Raw genomic sequence first — 18,920 nt, forward strand, 5'->3', positions numbered from 1 at the left:
CAGTGTAGATGGTAATTACAATAGGCAGTTGTGGATTTGCTGTATAGGAATGTTGAGAACAGTCCTGTGGGATTTCACAAAAACACACTGATGAAAGCATATTTTCTTCAGGCACAGGCAGTTCAGATTTCTAAGAGTCTTGCTCTAGTGGCTGCAAGAGCTCTTGGGAAATAAAGTTATCATGAGCAGACAAGCAAAATGTGGAGGAAGCAGGGCATTTAGCTGCTTGAAAAGCAATCGAGCTGAGTTTCTCCATTATGTGATCAAAGAAGAGCAAAACTGTGAAGCTTTCTGGCCTTCATTCCAATCTCTGTTATGGTGGTCATTGCTGTATTCAAACGTTTGATGCTGTATTTGTGCAGATAAGAGTCCTTTTCCCTCTCCACAGATATCCCTCCACACATGCAGCACAACCCTTAGTCAAGCCTTTGTCTAATAGTGTGAATTTGCACAGCTCTGTCTTTTCTTCTCCTGCACTTCAAGCTATTAGGAGGTGAGCGAGTTCCAGTCCAAAAGTACTATAAATGAGTGCAGTTAGTCCCCATATAATATAATGCCTTTGGGTCAGAATGTGGGAACCACAGCTGAGCAGAGTGAACCTTCATCTGCAAAAGGCAAAACAGGTCAGTTGTTCTAAACCCTGAGTAAATCCTGAGGCAGATTTCATTCAGGATGCATTGACATTTGTGTTTTGCTTCATGGTAGGGGTGCACTTTTGAAGCCACTCTTCCAGTTGGCTTTGCTTTCTGTGCTTTGGTTCACATGCCAGCGCAGTCTTGATGCACTCAGGATACCACAAGGATGGTATGAAACTGGGAGATGTGYTCCCACCACTACTGGGCATTCCAGCCCAGGGACCAGCATAGAACTAGCCCAAAATGCACACAAGCTGGTCATGGGATGCTCCACACAATCTGTTTTGCTCTAGGGCTCTCCTTCTACTGCACTGTCTGACCTGCTAATCTAGACCTAGTCTCAGCTCTTCTAGCAGTCATCATTTGGGCACAGCCCTGGTTCAGGCTTCTGTGGTAGGTTACTTACTCTAGCAAGGATGTGCAGAAACACTGAATGTAGTCAGATGGCCAGATTTTGTAAAGGCATTAGGCAGAGATTTGATTGACCAGCATGGCTTCAGGCATGGACAGAAGTTAGTTGTTGTAAATCATATTAAGCAGGGGGAATGGTACCAAAACTTGCTCTTAGTCCTCTGTGGCCACAGAGGTCAGCAGTTCCCTATCTGCTGGGACCACATAACCAGATCCCACCTTGAGACCCCACCAGCATCTGCAAAGTACTGTCACTGTCCGCCGTCCCTCCTTCTCTTTCTGCCTTGACCTCTCCTTCTGCACCTGGCTCACCAGCACATGCAGCATCACTCCTCTTGGCCACAGCCTAAAGCTGGACTGATCAGTGTTTATTTGACTGGCTTTTATGGGGACCTGTTGAATTAAGGAAGCACTTACCTCAGTGTAGGAGATGTCTGGGCCCAAGTGGTCCTGTGCTCTGAAGGGCCAAGTGAGTGTCTCTACCTTGGCAGTGTGCATGTGTGCACCAAAGAAAGAATCCTGCACACCTAGGAAAAGGAAGGGTGAACTTGGGTCATTCAGTCAAAAGAAAGTACTTCTAGCACTGAGTCTGTGTGTTGCTGCTGAATCTGTTAGTGCATTCAGTGCAGCTGCCTGCATAGGAAGATATCACTCTGGGGACAGTTGCTCCCCAAGACCACACTAACTCTTCTGAGCCCCATTCCTTATGACAGATCCCTAAGAAAGCCACTCRCATCCCCAGTCTCACTACTATGCCTTCAGACGCCCTGAAGCTCCACAGATAACCCTTCCCCTTTGCCTGCCTCCAGAAGAGTCCCTCTTTCCTCACTACAAAGTTGAACTTTGCTGCTGCAGGGATGGGAAAAAATAATATACCTTAGGATGACAAAATTCAATGTTGCTGACTGCCTGGGAAGCTGTAATCAGCTCCAGAGGCACTTCCATGGCCCAGCAGCTGAGCATTAGTTTGTAATGCCTCAGATTTCAACAAGACTATTATTTTGCTTAGAGACTGTGAAATTTATTTTGTATATACAAAATTTATTCTTGCACGTATGTTAATCTGACTTTATAACTTGACTTAAAGCAACTTCTGAGCAAATAAAGGCATATTAAAATAAGATCACTACATGACAACTTTGCTATATACATTGCCCTTGCTTTTATTCATACAGTGGCAACTCACAATCTTGGACTAACCTGGCTAAGACAAAATCACTCTGGTTAGCCAAGACCTGCAGTCTATCTCTGATCAATTGGACAGAAGAAACTGTGACTTTGTAATCTAGAGGGTGGTAACTGCTAGAAATGTCATTTGTGATAAAGAGGTGTGGCTGGCTAAAGGAGGTATTTCACCAGCACGCCTCAGCCAGAATAGTATCTTCACATCTGGGCTTTATTAAGCACCAGTAAAGGTGGTAAGAACTGCCTAGAAAATCCTTCATCCAGTATAGTCAACTCTAATCAGGCCCAGTGTGAAGGGGCAACATAAAATTAAATGCACATTTAGGGATTTCTTTTGCCAGTCTGGGGATAAATATCATTATTATTTGCTTTCCTTTTAAGTGTATGCTGATATTTATTAATGAAAATTTTAGAAGAGATCAGATACTATTAATCATAATTCAATATTCACTATTTTGACATCATAACTTTTTATGTCACATTTTTACCAAAAAAGCCTTAGTCATAGTAGAACTACTTCTGTTGTTGCATTTGTGAGAAGTAGAGGGGACACTGCTAACTGTGCATATTGATTATAAAGTAACCAAACTAGGTAAATGTTAATTAGCAGCATTGTTTCATTTGAAATTTGGAACCAAGTTAGCTTGCCCTATCAAACAAAAATTTAGTAAAAAAAAATGAACACAACCAAATTTCAGCCTGCCTTACAAATTTCCTAACCTTACACTCACACATCAACTTTAACCTCAGTGGGACACCTGCATTCAAAGATTAGAACAACTGTATGTTGCTTTGACTTCCAAGAAGTTTACAAATCTTCTGTGTGTCTGCAAAGCAAAATATTTCTGTCGCTCATCATAACTGCTTTTCTTCCTTTTCTACATCTGAATCAGACAAAGCTTCCACACTCATGTACTTTTGGTCTTCACACAATTCCTTTTTGCCATTCTCCTGTTCAAAATTTAATTTGTATCTATCTTGCACTTTATGTATTATGCTGCTTTTGCAACAATAGAACAGTCTTGATGTACTGCTTTGTACCTTCCTTGTCCAAAGGGAAGAAAAGAGTCCAAGTTAAAGCTATGATTTTCCAATATTTTTCTCAATTTGCTGACTGGATCACATGTTGAAAGCTCATAGCTCTCGGCCCAAAATGTATGATTGGGTGTTTTGTTTATCAGCCCTACTTTTTTGGACTGTCTGTGAGCCTAGGGTCCACACCAGTGAGAAGAACTTCCAGTGGTAGAACTGATCTGGCATATGGCAGTCATAGCTTGAAGCGTTCCATTTTCTGCATTTCCATCCTAAAACAAATTGATATAACAAATTCCATGGCTGATCACATTCCAAATCCATATCTATTATTGTGTCACCCTCTCTCGCTTAACTCCACTGCTCACATTTAATAACTATCATCTCTAATGTTGCTGTTCTGTATGCATCAATAGAATGCTAGGGGTGAGAATGAAAATTTTTCCTATATGAAATGAAAAAAACAAAGTTGAAAATTTTATAGAGCACATTAAGGCACCAAATATGGTGATCTTAGTGGCATGAGCATGTGTTGATGGAGACTTCCTACTGTTTGTTATTCCATTTCTGGTCTCGTATACTTTTACAGAGGCTGCATGTGAGTTGGTTAGCTGAGTATGTTCTCTGAATAACCTAAATATCCAAGTGAAAAAATCAGTTAACTTTTTGAAAAGGTGATTCTTACTTATTGATATTTGAAATCTTGCTCAGATACCAACTTAGATACCAGTAACCTCATTTCTCATAGACTGATTCTTGAAAATAATTTATCTATTTGATCACAAAGAACTTGTGAAATATTGGCACTACATCAGTGAATGTTAAATACCAATGAACAAAGTCCTAACGCTTCAGACCACAAATTAGAATAATATCAAGGTAGTTTTTATTTTTACATCTTAATTTTTTGAAAAAATTTTTCAAGTTTGGCTCAGGAATTAGTTCTGCTAATACTTATTTTATGAATAAATATACCAGTTTCTGTTCTTTGAATCCTTTGGGAAAGCATTATATTTTTCAATTTTATGTGAAATACAGTGTGCACATTCATGTGTGAGTATGAATCATTGTGAATTCACATAGCTTATACTGTGGATCTTTGTATTTTGTGCAGTTATATCATAACATTGTTTTAGCATGATTGGGAAGAAGTTGTGACCAGTTCTACCAGGTGTATTGATACTTTACCACATGACAATGGATCTGCTTCTGTTGCTTTCGTAAGCCATGAACTCCTGTGAACGTGATACTGTTTGGACCTTTGGCCCAATGTAACCATGGAGGAAACATGCCAAACTCCTCCTGAAGACAACTTCTCAGAAATTAGAATGACCCTTTGCAGTTGGCTCCTGACTGGGCAGCAGACCAAAGCACATGTACTGAACTGGGGTTCTGGCAGGATTTAAACAAAATATAGTGGTTTCAATTTACACATTCTCACCTTTAAAGTTTCAGTACCAGTCTCAGGTTGAAACTTAATAGAAAATCAAAGGGAAAATATTTTTTTTTAAATTAAAAATTAGACTAAACATCCTCCCCCCCCCCGCCATTCTTCTGCCAAGGGAAGGAAAGACAGAAAAGAAAAACAAAAACTAACAAAAACTTGAGGTGAAAGTTAGCTTTTCCTTTTCTTGAGCTATTCTGTTTCATCAGTTCCATACATCTTCAACCTGTTTTCTTTATTGTCTGGTCCTACATCCAACATCAGGGTTAGTACTTACACATCACAGTATACAGCATGACTAAAAGTGTAAAGCACTGCAGGATTYGGACACTATTCCTGTAGTTGATTAATTTTACAACCAAGTCTTGGCTACCAACATGAACCATAAATTCTGAAGACACTTCTGGAGTTGAGTTTTTTATGTTTCAGTTGAACAGAGTTACCAGGCTAACCTAATTATTAAGTTAATGACAATATTTTACAATTATCTAAAAAACTCAACTCCTTTTGCAAAGACTACTTTAATAAACAGATTATAAAATACAAAAAGGAAAGAGACAGGTAACCTGAGATGCAATTTTGGAATGCAAACTTTTAATTCAAATGTGCAAGCTCAAACTTAACAAATGTTTAAAATATTTGAGTTTTTCAAATGATGCCAAAATAAACTGTGTCTTTTCTAAAGACTACATATTTAGCTAGGCACTGGCAATGTAAATCTTTCAACCATTTCAAGTATTTGTTTAAAAGCTTCCCAGAACATGTGTGCTCCCAACAAAATTGAAGAATGAAATGTTTAGACCATTGAAGCTCAACAGCTGACTTATAATCAACCTAATATGAGAACAACACTGTGGTTTTTTGGACTTGTGAATACATTTTATTTACCAATGCATGAGAAGAACAAATAGAGAAAGTCCAGTTCTTCAGACCACATGTGAAATGGTAGAATGATAAGAGTCAGTACATGTAACGCTGCAAGCATAGCAAGAATAGTATCAGAAAAACTACCAGTCAGTGATTTAATGTGCCTCACAGTTTATTCCTGTACATGAGAAAAATCTTGTGGGGTACAAATCAAGAAGAAAAAAACTAGCAGCTTTTATCTGGAATTATCCTAAATGAAGAAAATAAAGGCATAGAGAAACCTTGACATTTAGATAGCAAGTTCATTTGTGTATGCGGATTAAGGATATTACAGCTCTTGATCATCTGACAAGAATATTTCTAAAGCCATTTTAATTTGAAAATTAAGGTGAAAGAATATCTTGTGAAATGTCCTGTGATTTGGAATAAATAAATAAATAAATAAATGTTCCTGTGACAACATATTGACATTACTAAACTATTTCAATATGATGGCTTATTTGTAAAAGCAGTTTTAATATTCCCCTACGTTAATGATTAACTAATGACTCTTACTTTCTTGTGAATATATTTAAAGAGGAATCAAACTGATTTAATCTACAGGATTCCATTAACAAAACTGAGTTGGCTCTGAACTTTTCAAATATCAGCAGTTTTCCTGACACTAGTATAGAAAACCATGCTATCAGTTTTGGGCTGTGGGCTGAATGAAAAACAGTACCAAATGAATAAAGGTCCACAGTTCTTTTCTGTTACAGTTGATTTGTAACAATATTGTTAATTAGTGAGGGCTTAGGGAAGGCTTACTATGAATATAATTACAGTGCCGAAAAGCATTAATAACACTCTTATCCCGAGACAATGTGATGCTATTTACATATTTTACCATGGCATATATCAGAAATGGCTCCCAATGTGTAACTTGCTGCAGGATCATCCAGAGAAATACACAAAATCTCATGAGGGAAGAACATTTCTGAGTATCTCAGTGCTCTTCCAAACAACCAGGATACTAATTTGACCAGTAATTACAAACATCATAATCATTGCCTATTGTGAGCCACCTTTTGTCATGAACTGCTGTTCCATTGGGAGGCAAACGAATTGCTCCTCCTGTTACATAATCTGATGCAATCTCACCCTTCTCTCATAAATTAGGACAGAAATGAAATTGTATTTGTCTGTTATATAGGGCAGGCTTTTTTTTCACCTTCAAATCACTGGACAGAGATCAATCAGTTTACAATGAATAAACTATGCAATAAAAGCCAGTTAACCCAGGTTATGATTATCCCCTCTTTCTATAGGCCAGATGAGAATTGCTGCCCCCATTACACTGACAGGCTGCTGGAACTCTCATTGAGTTTAGTGGGGCCAGAAATTCGCCTAAAGACGCTAAAGCCTGGGCCTACATTACTGGAAGCTGTGCRACTTTCGCTATTCACTTCAGTGGGTGAAGAAGCAAAAGTATTTTGATATTAACCACATTTTGAAAACTATCCCAAGATGCATATGTACCTTTTTAGGGGTTACACACCTTTTATACCTGTCACTAAAAGATTTATCAAAGACTGCACACAGAGTTATTAGCAAGGAAGAGTTAGTACCCAAGTGTTCCTGAATCTTTGTCTCTCAGCAGAGTAAATTTCCCAAGGTCCTTCTCAAAGAAGATAAACATATCTAGCTGAATTTTAAAAATCAATACTTAATTTAATTATGATTCAAAGTCATTTAGCTCAAGGGTGATAAAAAAATGTAACTAAAAACCTCACTGAATTTCAGCCTACTTGGTACAAGACATAACACAGAATCAGGAAATATTTTTTCTCCTAAGGTACAATGTGACATAGGAAAATTAAGAAGCAAAATTATCATCTAATTTTGCAGAATCGAGTATTATCCACAGCCAGATGTATCTGATATTAAGACTCCTAGACTGCTTTTGCCTGGCTGATCCTCCTTTCCTAAACAGAGCCAGCTAACATGAGAGGAAGGAGGTCAAACAATATTGCTGTATGAAACCTGCATCACAAGATTAGTTGCTCAGAGGAGAAAAGAATCAGAGGAAGATGGGGAATTCTAGATACACCCAGGTGAAGGAGGAACTTAGCCCATTCATGCATGGAAAACAAGCCCTGATTCAGTAAACTTGCATTTCCAAAGCAGCAAATAAGCTTCCTCATCAAAGCTGTCAAGGAGTAAGGGTTCCCTCTTACATGGATAAGTAAGTGATTAAAAGTTAGATTAAAACTATGAGTAAGAATAAATGTATCATTTTCACAATGGAGGAAAGTCACCTTATTGTCCTACAGGGATCCTTGCTGGAGCCCAGGCTGTTCAACACACCCAGAAATCACCTTGAAAAAGGGGTTAATTTGGAGATGGTGATGTTTGCTGATGATATGAAGTTACTGTGAATAGTAAAGATGAGCTGTGAGAAGAGATGCAACAGGAACTCATGATATTCAGTAAACACATGATAAAACAGCAGATGAAATTAATTACTGATAAATGCAAAGCTATGCATTCAGAAGACAGTCCTGGCTTCATATACTCTACAGTGAACTCTGAACTGAGTATTATAATTGACAAATGAGACCTAGAATTATTATAGGATCAACATAACAGACATCAGCTGTCATAAAACAAAACCAATGTTAGAAATGATTACAAATGGAGGACAGAATAAAACCTAAAACATCATTATTCCAGCTGATAAACTGACATTTTTTCCACATCTTGAATTCCATGGGCAAATCTGGTTCTATCTCAGTAAAAACACTGCAAAACTGGAAAAGAAAGAGATTAGCGCAACAAGGCCAATTAAAAACATGAGACAGCCTGTTTACAGGAGACAAAGGCTTCTGTCTGTAAATGAGATGACAGGGGAACAATGTGAAATACAGAGAATCACTAGGGGCATTGAAAAGGTATGAACAAGGAATGGTTCTTCACTGTCTCTTCTAATATGAAAACTAGGTGATATCAAATTAATCTAGCTGGTTCACAATAAAGAAAAGGAAATACTTCTTCACTCAGTGCATCATTAACTACAGGACTTCTTGTCACAGGACAGAGTAGATACTAAAACCTTAAATGGATTAAAAAATTTGTCATGAAAAAAAGCCCATAAATGGTACTAAATACAAAGACACCACCTCTGGCTTGGAAAGCCCTTAAATGACAAATTGTTGGAGGCTGAAAGACTATTCTGGAGAAAGGTTACTAGCACCTGCCCTGATTTTATAACCTTTCCTAAGCATCTACTACTGGTCATTGTCAAAGGCACTTTCTGGGCTAGTTGGGCCTTTGGTCAAACATAACATGGTAGTCCTTATATCTTCATCTTCGTTCCTTCCTTGGCCATTTCCTTAAATCAAAATTGGTTCAACAGCACCAACAGCTCAGGAGATCTTGTCTGTGCCCTAAGGTTCAGTGATGATAGTAGGGGGAAAAAAAAAAAGCAGTAGAGTCTTCCAAGCCCTGGACAGCAGCATACCCCAGATGGCTAAGAAGCTGGAAGCTGGGGTTTGACAATGTTCAAATCTGGAAGCATTAAACTTTCCTCCTGCTACGTGTTTGGGGTAGACTCTCTGGCTGTCTTGGGCACTTAGGAAGTTTCTAGAAAAGATTCTGGCAAATTTGGACTGAAGGAATGCTACCAATTTCCATGTAAGGGGCCACACTTGGTGGACTGAAACTAAGAGCATCTTAGATGTGCAGATGATGAAGATTTAATGTGGAAGTGCTTGAAAGGAAAAAAAAGCATCAAAATGTCTCCACCAAACCTAAATTTAAGTTTCATTTTCTTCATTCTTCTGCTAGACTAATCCTTCATTACATTTGTATAAGCAAAATTTAAGAAAGAAGACAGCATAACAACATTAAAGACAAAGCAGAGTGACCAAGTGGAAACCTTAGTAGCTACATTCACTCTGCTTAGGCCGGCTCATCGTAGGGGTAGCTTAAAGCCTGCTGTGCTTCTGAGAGTCAATACTGAATTTGGGCTGCTTAGAGTTTATACTTGCCCTTCTTGAGCTTGGTTCTAAGAGCACTGAGCTGACCTCTCTACTCAACTTGTCATGTGCCATGGACAGGTAGAATACGTGGATGTGCATGGGTCACATATATAATTCTAGCCCTAACTCTGCTGTGTCTGTAAGGTCTAGAACGTATGTGTACCTGAAATTTTTCTCCTCACCCTTCTATTTTCCCACCTTCCTGTTGCCTTCTATTCTTCAGCCTTAAGCATTCACTCTGAGGGCACTTGAGGAGTAAGCAAAGTAGACAGTTGGCAGTCTGGGCTCAGACTCAACCTGGATGCTGCTCCTACATAACAGAGCACTAATTTCCGCTTAGAAGAAACAGGCAAAAACTCTTGTAGCAAAGGGGTGAGACACCCATTTTACACTGAAGATGTGAGTTTTGATTCTATAAGGTGGATCCTGAATATCTGAGAGATTTCCTCTCATAGGAAAGAACAGAGGAGTGATCAACAGCAATCCAGAAAATTCCCCACTGTCTGAGATACCGTACAATGTTACAAAGCTTACACACAGCAATATATGAACCAGTTCCTCCAGACATAGCTGCAGTTACTAGCCACAATTGAATGGGCTATGAGTAAAGGGAAAAAAAATTCCAAGATACTAACCAGAGATATTTTTTGAATGTGAACCTACTTTATCAAATAATATATTTAACATACAAATACTGGACTGTTTGCAGTTTCAGAAATAACACAAGAGATTTAAATTTGGAAACTGCTTTGCAGGATTTTGCATCTGAAGCAGGCAGTATTTGAAAACATGATCAGGCTGTGTCTTGCAGCAGACTACAGTCTAGTAACACTGTTAAAATAAGCATCTACGTCATTTTTCACAGTACCTAGTGCCACAATGCATCTGCTTAAAAACAAATATATGTTTGCAGTGAAATATTTCGACAAATCACAGAACTCAGCAGCAAAGTAGTTAAACATTTATAATTTGATTTTATCTCAGCTTGGAATGTCGCTGGAGTGTCCCACTTCTAACAACTGTTTGCTAAGTTAAGGCTTTAGTGTTTACACAGCACTGAATGAAGCAGCCTGGTCACCAGATGTGAATGCTTCCTTAGACTAGAGCTTTCAATCAGATCACGGTCCTAATGGTCCCTGCTCCAACCTTCTTCCTCAGAACATCCACCAGTCTTTCCAACCTGAGAGGGGGCAGGGGAGAGGGAGAGGAGAAAATAAAGAAGCTAACGTTAGGAATGTTCTGGCTGAAAGAGACAGTGTTTGCACTGAACCAAGCTGTCCTGGTGGTGGCCATGCTAAGAAACAAAGCAGTTACTGTAAAAGACAGACATTAAGAGAAAATGCAGACAACTTACAGAAAACTTTTTAACCTACAACCCAACCCCTTTGCAGTCAGTGATGTCTATCAACTCACCTTTTCTTTTTTGTAGTACATACAGTATCTGAGGTCCTCATAAGGAATTAACAAAAAACCCTAAGCAGCAATCTTGTTGCACACATACCTTTTTGTGTAAGCAGTACATTCTACAATATTTATGAACTTGAGTGGTCTACGGCTCCTGTAAAATGTAACACTTGTTGTTATTCCTTAGAAAATACCCTGCTTATTATTCAACACTGCAAGATACTTTCATCGTCCAATTTATAAATTTATGGCTAAAATCCATGTCAAAAGCTTTTTCAAAATGCATGACAAACCAAATTTCCAAAGATGCATATGAAGGTATTTTGAAGGTGGCCTGCATGACTGTTATGTCGACACAATTAAAAAAWAATTTACTGTCTAAATAAGTAGGACAGAAAGATGCCTAATACTCTCTTAGTTTTAATGCACAGGATATAAACATGTCCAGCATCTCACTGGCTTAATTTGTTCTTTCTTTTGTCAAAGTACGCAGGCAAACTCGAAGTGCTAAATTTGCCCAGGGTTTTCCATTTGCACACATTTATCTTAAGCACTCCAGTAATCATGTATTCAAGCTATTTCTTCAATTTATCTATATTTATCTATATTTTAGAAAAATTGAAGAAATTCTTCAATGAAAGCTCGCCCACCCCCCAAAATAATTGTATAAAACTAGACACTGAGGGTAGCAGAACACTTTCAGGGCCATACCCAGCATATTAGGTACACGACTTTCACAATAGTTAAGAAGAGTTGCAAGTTCAAATAGCTGTATTCACTACTGCAAAGTTCACCACTTGTTCTGATCTGAAAAGACAGATTTTTAAAAAATATTTTACAACATGAGGAATGCAGATAGGAAATAAAATAATACAGCTTTATCAAAGCTGTTAACTGCATTTGATCTAATGGATGCATTAATAACTTCAGTGCAGGAAAACTAGTTAACACATCTTGGATTTATTGCCACAAGTGACTAATGTACACTGTATGTATTGAAACACTCTAATTTTCCAGGAACCACCAAGCATCATGAAGCTACACCTTTTATTGTACTCACCAGGTGACATAATTTTTGAAAGTAGATAAAGAATTCACCACCCTAAAGCCACCTATCACACACCAGGAAATGTACATGGAAAGTTCAGCTGGTTCTAGTCATTGCACAGGGACACTAAAGAATTGACTTTTAATGACTGTCAGTTTCACTTTCCAAGCACAGGTAAAACATTACTCCTCTCCCTCCAATTTTCTTTTCCTTTTTAATCAGTCATTAATATTTTTTTCTGTTTTTCCAAAATACATCTACTGCACTTGTTTGTCTTTATGGAGGCAGCAACCAGACAGTTATAACTTACTTCAGTCATTCTACACAAGTATCAAGTCAGGGCTTTTGCAGCTTATTTACTCCTGACAGCTTTTCTACGTTGGCTAAATCAATGTTTTCTGGATTCTAAATATTATAACTTATAGTAACTGATAGGCCATATTTTCCTCAGACCCTGTTATTGAGAAGTTTACGTGTTAAATCAGTTCTTAGTCCATGTGCAACATTTTAGAAAGCAATGACAGATCAGCCCTCACTTGTAACAGCAGTGAGGGCCTTTGACCCTTGGATGTTCAGAAGCATCACTCCAGCTTTCTCARCCACTTTAAGCATCACTGAAGGTCTCTCTCTCAGTAGCATCTTCCCTAATGTGCTTCAGGAGCAAATCCCTCTGCTCTGAAACATAAAGGATGGGAGACACATGTCAAATAGCCTGGACAAACAGAAGGTTTGAACTGCAAATTCTATTTTCTGAGAGACAGCAGAAAAATAGTAAAATCTGAGATTACAGCTTATTTAAATTGCAGTTCAGTTACAAAGAAATGCTGCATGGCTTATACATGCAGGGGAAAAATAACTTCAACAGCTGAGGTGTCTTTAAGGGAGACGTGGGTTCGAGGGTCACTGCTTACAGGCTGTCCTGCAATATGCTTAGATGTGCACCACTCTGTGACCAACCAATGACACTGCACACCAGAGCAGATAAGCTGGTGAAGAGCTGCCCATGTTTGAAGAGAAATATTACTGGGATGAAAGTAGCTGTCTTCTGTTTAACCTTGAAACTGTCAGGCCTCATTGAAAATAACAAGGCTTAACAATCATAGCTTCTGCTTTTCAAATGAATGATGACTGAAATCATCAAAATTAGGTATCCAGCACCAAGTATGAACTGTGCAGAGCTTATTTGCCCTTTGTTTCAGTCATGTGTGGATTTGCAAATTTATTTATTCTTTATTAGAAAAAAGAAAAAAAAGCAGCAGGGGATTATGAAACCGTACCTTTGAAAGAGATCTAAACAACAATGTAAAAGAGAAACTGCAACAGCTATTTATAAGATAAAACAACAGAGGGCAAAATTCACCCCTACACAGACACAAGACCCAATATACCACTGAAATTCCACTTAAACCTACAGAATAATGCTACGGGCTGAACCAGTGGTTAATAACTCTTGATACAGGCCTCAGGGGGCTTTTGGGAACGATAATCCCAGACTCTTTGTTCACCAAGGGTCCAACTCTTCCATTCTGACTCWCAACAAGCACCATTTTTCCTTTTGAGTAATAAAAGACAGCTAATAAGGCTGCTTGTGTAAACGAGGTACTACCTGCAAGGGATGAGGATGACAGAATCACCCCTTATTGATTAATCTTTGTATCAAGTCTGGTGGGTTACTGCAGCAGCTCCTTTCGGAAGCTGAGCATTTTAGCATGTGGTAAACTATACCTCAAGATCAAAAGTAACCTACAGACTAAACAGCAGAATAAGAGGTGCTGGGAATTACCCTAAAGCTCTCAGCTTTCGCAGAATTTTATTCAAAATATAGAAGACACTGACTCGAAGAAAGCAACTTTTATTACTTTGTGCTGTCATGATCCACCAGTGTAACGCCACCATATTTTATTTAACTGAAAGCAGCACTGACTACTGTGTCCTAAGACACGAATTTAGCCAGTAACATTTGTCTTTTTGCTATGGTGGCTCTTACACTGAAAGAAAGGGTCTGGTGAAGGAAACACTCCTCCTAGTATAAATTAAATGTGTAATATGACGCTATCCTCTCCCAAGATGTAAGTATGGACGCTCATTGAATTTGTATCTCATGAAGCAAGACAAATTCTGGTCATCTCTTCTTCCAGTTATTTAAGACTGTATTCTCTTACCTATGTATACATCTGGTAAAATGCTTATAGAGAGCATATGTTGTTATATGGAGTGCTCTTACACAGTTCCTGAACAGCTTGACTTCCTGCTTTGATTTTCAGTAGCTTTATAGATTTCCCTTCACCAACGCTTTTTAGACTACCACAGACTGAAGGAGAGCTAGAAATCTTCAGAGACTATTGTCTTCTTTGAGTATAAATCATTTTGGTTTTACAGTCATTCTTATAAAACAGACTTAAAACTCATACCGACAGAAAAGTTTGTTCTGGGAGCCCAAAAGCCAGCTGTATAATTGCAGAAGTGTTACCTACCGGTCCAATCACTGTCTCTAGTGCAGAATGCCCATGTGCATTTTTGGCTTGCTCTCCTTCAGGAATTTTGCTGAAGAAATGTAGCTTTAATCTGGAGGCTGGGCTCAGCAAAAGCTCTACTACTGCTTAAATCCAAGTAGATCAGTACATCCTCCCACACCGTATCATCTCTGGCCAAAGGAGCTCACTCTAAACTAGAGCAGCGGCCTTTAACCACAAGTTTTGAATATGATAGAGTTATCACAGATTGATCTTCCAGGACATCATGCCCCAGAAATAGCCAAAATGCATACCCAATGGTAAAAAAAAAAGCATCCTTCAAGTAGCCTGTGTCCTAATCTACAAGGCAACACAGAGACTAGACCAAAACAATAGCTTCTACCTGCAGATGGAGGAGTTATAAAAACAAAACCCTCCTGGATTTTGAAATGCTATATAAGGGTTTATAAACCTAAACTATAACCCTTGGTTATCTTTCTAGCAGATTAGATTAGGCTTAGGCTATGAAGATGGCCTTACTTGCATGATTTCTGGCTTCTTGTGGAATGTGTTTTGCTAACACTAATTCCCTTTAGAAACCAAGCATTTTAAAATACACTAGGTAAATAAAATGCATTGGACAAAAGCATTACAAGCAGCTTAGCAATAGGGCTCAGCGAATAACTGACTGTTTAGTGAGTGGTCACACAAACAAATTCACTTAATTTCATCTCATAATAAAAAACAATTTATTTCCTTTTCCTTTCTTTTCCTTCAGTTTTCCTCTTGGATATATCAAAAATGGAATATTTTTTTTTCAGGCATTTTCAGTAAAAGTCAAGGAAACAAATGACACAGAGAAGAGAGGTTGCTGTGATACCAGTACTATTCTCATCCAGAAACCAGTCATTTGGACAGAACCATTTACTCAAAAGACTGGAAGAAACTAGTTTAATTCTTTTACATGTACAAGGGAATTGGAGTCCAGCTGTTTCCCTCTTAAGGTAGCAGCACTTTATAAATACTAGGTTCTGGGGTGGGTTGTTTTCAGTCTCAATTGTTGAAGCTGCTCTGCATTGAATAAAATCCTTAAATATTCACTGGACTGAAGCCTGGAATGTGAGGGTATGACCTGGCAGGTGAGCAGCCTATCTACCGTGCTACAGAGGCATTCTCCCTCTTCTGTGTTGCTCACTGAATCTTTATTCTTATTCCTAAATTCAGGTTTTATTTTTGCCAACTGAAAAACCTACCTTTTCAACAAAAATAATTTTTGATCCACTTGCTAAAAAACATTGCCTGGCTGCATTTAATGGGTCATATACAAGCCTGTAACAATTCCTTCATAATCATCTTTCTGGTAAAGACTAGATATGATTTAGATGCATCAGGCTGCCTCTGCTCTGCCTAACAAACTTCCCTCTGTATCTTGTGTGTTTGAGACTGGGTGTCTTTCTTAATGCCACACTGGAGCTCAGCAATGGTTTTGAACCTGATGCAGGAATTGCTAAGCAAAATTCTATGCCCTGTGTTAGACAGGTGGCTGGAGGGAATGATATTAATGGTCCTTTCTAGTCTTTACACATGAGTCTTAGACACTGATTCAGCAGCGTCAGCTAGCTCTAAATCGTGGTACACCACAGTGTTGAATCTAATTACTCCAGGCACTGCCGCCAGTTCCTGCCTGCCCAACAGTGTTTGTAATGTCACTCCAGAAAGTATGTTCCATTAAACTTACAGGCCTTCAATTTGGCAGGGCAAGCCATTCTCCCTCAGAAAAACACTGTCACAAAACAAGCATTCCTATTAAATCCCTTTTAGCATCTTCTCAACCCAAAGGAGTAATTCTGTATATGATTAAACTTAGAAGTAAATACAGCCAGTTGGGCTCCTGACAGCAGACATATTTCAAAATAAACCTGGCTTACACAGGCCTTGGCTAAAATATTAAGCCTTTATCTGTGGTCCACAATAACTAATCTTGTCAAATTGTTTGCTTTCTACCTTCTGTTTGGAAGATTATGAGCTAGCTCACCATTACTATTCACCTTGTGCCATCACTAGCAGCAGGAAAAGTGAATGGTAAACAAAGTTGGTCTGTTTTGACAGCATTTCACTCTGCTTTGCTTTGATGTAAACTGCTGCACAGGACAGACTAATACAAAATCAGAACTTCTGTATCTATGTTGGATTTAATGCCAACTTGTGAAAGGTACTGCTGCTTCTTTGTTTTAAAATGCTTTCTCAGGACAGCATACACTGATTTTCTAAAATAAATGAGCTCATGAAAAAGCAAACAAAACCCTGAAAACACTACATGATCTACAATATGTTTATCATTTAGACCAGGCAGGGACTCTTACTATTGGATGGACCATTCATATCTGATGATGTTGCTGATATTAAAGAGTTAAAAAATTAACAATAATTGAAATAGAGGATAGATTGACATATTTAAGGCCAAATGATACCCATCAGATTATTTAATCAGACAACAGAATTTTACCTAACTACTCTAGCTTCAGTCCAACAGTTTATATGCTGCTTTTATGCAAAGTTTACTACTTCGTGTGCATGAAAAACCTTTTCTACAACTCCTTCTGTAAGCTTGAATCACTTCTAGCACTGACAAGTACTGCTTCTGGTCATTTGGTTCCACAGCTAGTCTCCTTTTTAGAAGAAATCTTGACACCTAAACCTATTCCTTACAGTGATAGCATTTTCACAATGTTTGTACTGATATGAAAAGGGAAGGGTCTGTTGGATTTTCTTGCTAAATACTTCCTAGAACTTTCTGTCATGTGCTTGAAGAAAAGCTAGCAGTTTTACTTTACAGCTAATATATCTTCACCATAGAAAGTATTTTGTCACAGTATTTATTCATTTGAAAGGGGGGAAAAATATTACTTCCTATCAACTCCAGTCCTTCCCTTTGGTAACTGTGTTTGGTATCATTAGAGAGTTGTGTATTACAGGCAGGCTCATTCTGTCTCTGAACAGTTTCCCACCTTTTTCTCAAGATCAGATCTCAGAAAAACAAATATTCTTTGCTTTGAACACTCACAACATGGAGGGAGGGATGGTCAAAACCCGATGTAAAGTGCAGAACTTTATGTAAAAACAGACATCAGGTCTATGTTGCATGATAGGTATTTTGCATGTGGCAAAACAGCGTGCAGAGAAGTGAGACAACTTGCTGAAGCTAAAGCAACCAAGAAGACTGGAAAAGACCCACAAACTTTTTTGCACGTTCAGTTTTATGTATAAGTAATCTTGAGCTGAACTGGGTTCCTCATGTGTACAAAAAAAGAAAAAAAAGAAAGCATATGCATAAATGCTTGCAGAATTAGAGCCTGGAATTGCTGGATAGAGCACCCATCGCTCTCAGCTTCTTAATCCATGCTTTGTGCCACATCAGCAAGTAACGACTAGCCAGTTCTCTTGTTCTATATCCAGCTGAGGAGATGTGCCTCAGGAAATGGAATCAGGACTTACTTTTTGGAGGATTTTGTTTAGTTCCAAATCCCTCTTCAGGAATACTTAAAAACAATGTCAAAAATTCATCATCTGAAACAAACAGTATTTCAGACTTGCTCAGAACAAACAGGATTCCTGATGAGATGCAGGATGAACAGACTGATGTACATTTAAGGATCTGTAGGGAGTGGAGACTCCGAAATAATACTCTCCAATAAGAGACTCCAAAAGTATCAGCCTGAAACCACCACATCATACCTTTCTTCATGTTTCAAACAAGTCCTCCTTGTAAGGCCAGGTCTGAACAACTCAGCTGCCTATTCCGAGCCAGTCCCACCCCTTTTGTGCATGTTCTAGTCCAGTCTTATTTACAGTGAGTTTGCAAAATCTCAAATACTAACATACTACCCAGGCTGTTTCTCAGTGCATCCCACCGAAGCACAGCTTTGGCAGACTCCTCTTGATATCATAAACAATAAAGACAAGATTGGCTTTTTTCTTGATTCCACAAATATTTTACAAAATCTGATGCAGACTTGCTGGCTCTAGACAGCTCTCAGTTATGTTCTGCCTCCCTGAGGTGGTTTCACCCTGGTGACCAACAGTAATTCAGAGCTTGTGGAGAGAAAATTCCTTCATGTAAACCATCATGAAATCCCTCCACTATACATTAAAATTAATTCCTTTTACATAGGTTTGATGTATTTCAGTAGACTTTCCTTCTTGGCATAACTGACGTGATGTTGCCCAAGCTAGAATGGGTTCTATGGTAACAGAGAGATCAAGTAACAATAGAAAAGGGTTTGGATGTAAGAGAAAAGCATTTAGTCAAGCTCCCACTTGTGATAACTCCTTCATAATGGGCCTAGACTGGTAAATGAAGTCTCCACCCTTCTGGTGTAATCCAATGGTATCTAATATATATCTTGCCCACAGACTTCTCCT

General features: G+C 38.5%; 1 protein-coding gene across 2 annotated transcripts in view; it reads right to left on the reverse strand.

The window, feature by feature from the left end:
* Nucleotides 1–10,192: 10,192 nt before the first annotated feature.
* The window catches only part of MIPOL1 (mirror-image polydactyly 1), a 187,416-nt gene continuing 178,688 nt past the window's right edge, over nt 10,193–18,920 (reverse strand). Inside the window, exon 14 of one of the 2 annotated variants that reach the window (XM_026090883.1) lies at nt 10,193–10,773. In XM_026090883.1, the coding sequence (XP_025946668.1) occupies nt 10,707–10,773 (67 nt within the window). In that variant the 3' untranslated portion in view covers nt 10,193–10,706. Of the gene's footprint in view, nt 10,774–12,679; nt 12,721–18,920 lie in introns of those variants that run through there. The other variant, XM_026090884.1, reaches the window with a different exon arrangement.

This window comes from Apteryx rowi, unplaced genomic scaffold, assembly GCF_003343035.1.
Source record: "Apteryx rowi isolate R43461 unplaced genomic scaffold, aptRow1 scaffold_88, whole genome shotgun sequence".
NCBI lineage: Eukaryota > Metazoa > Chordata > Aves > Apterygiformes > Apterygidae > Apteryx > Apteryx rowi.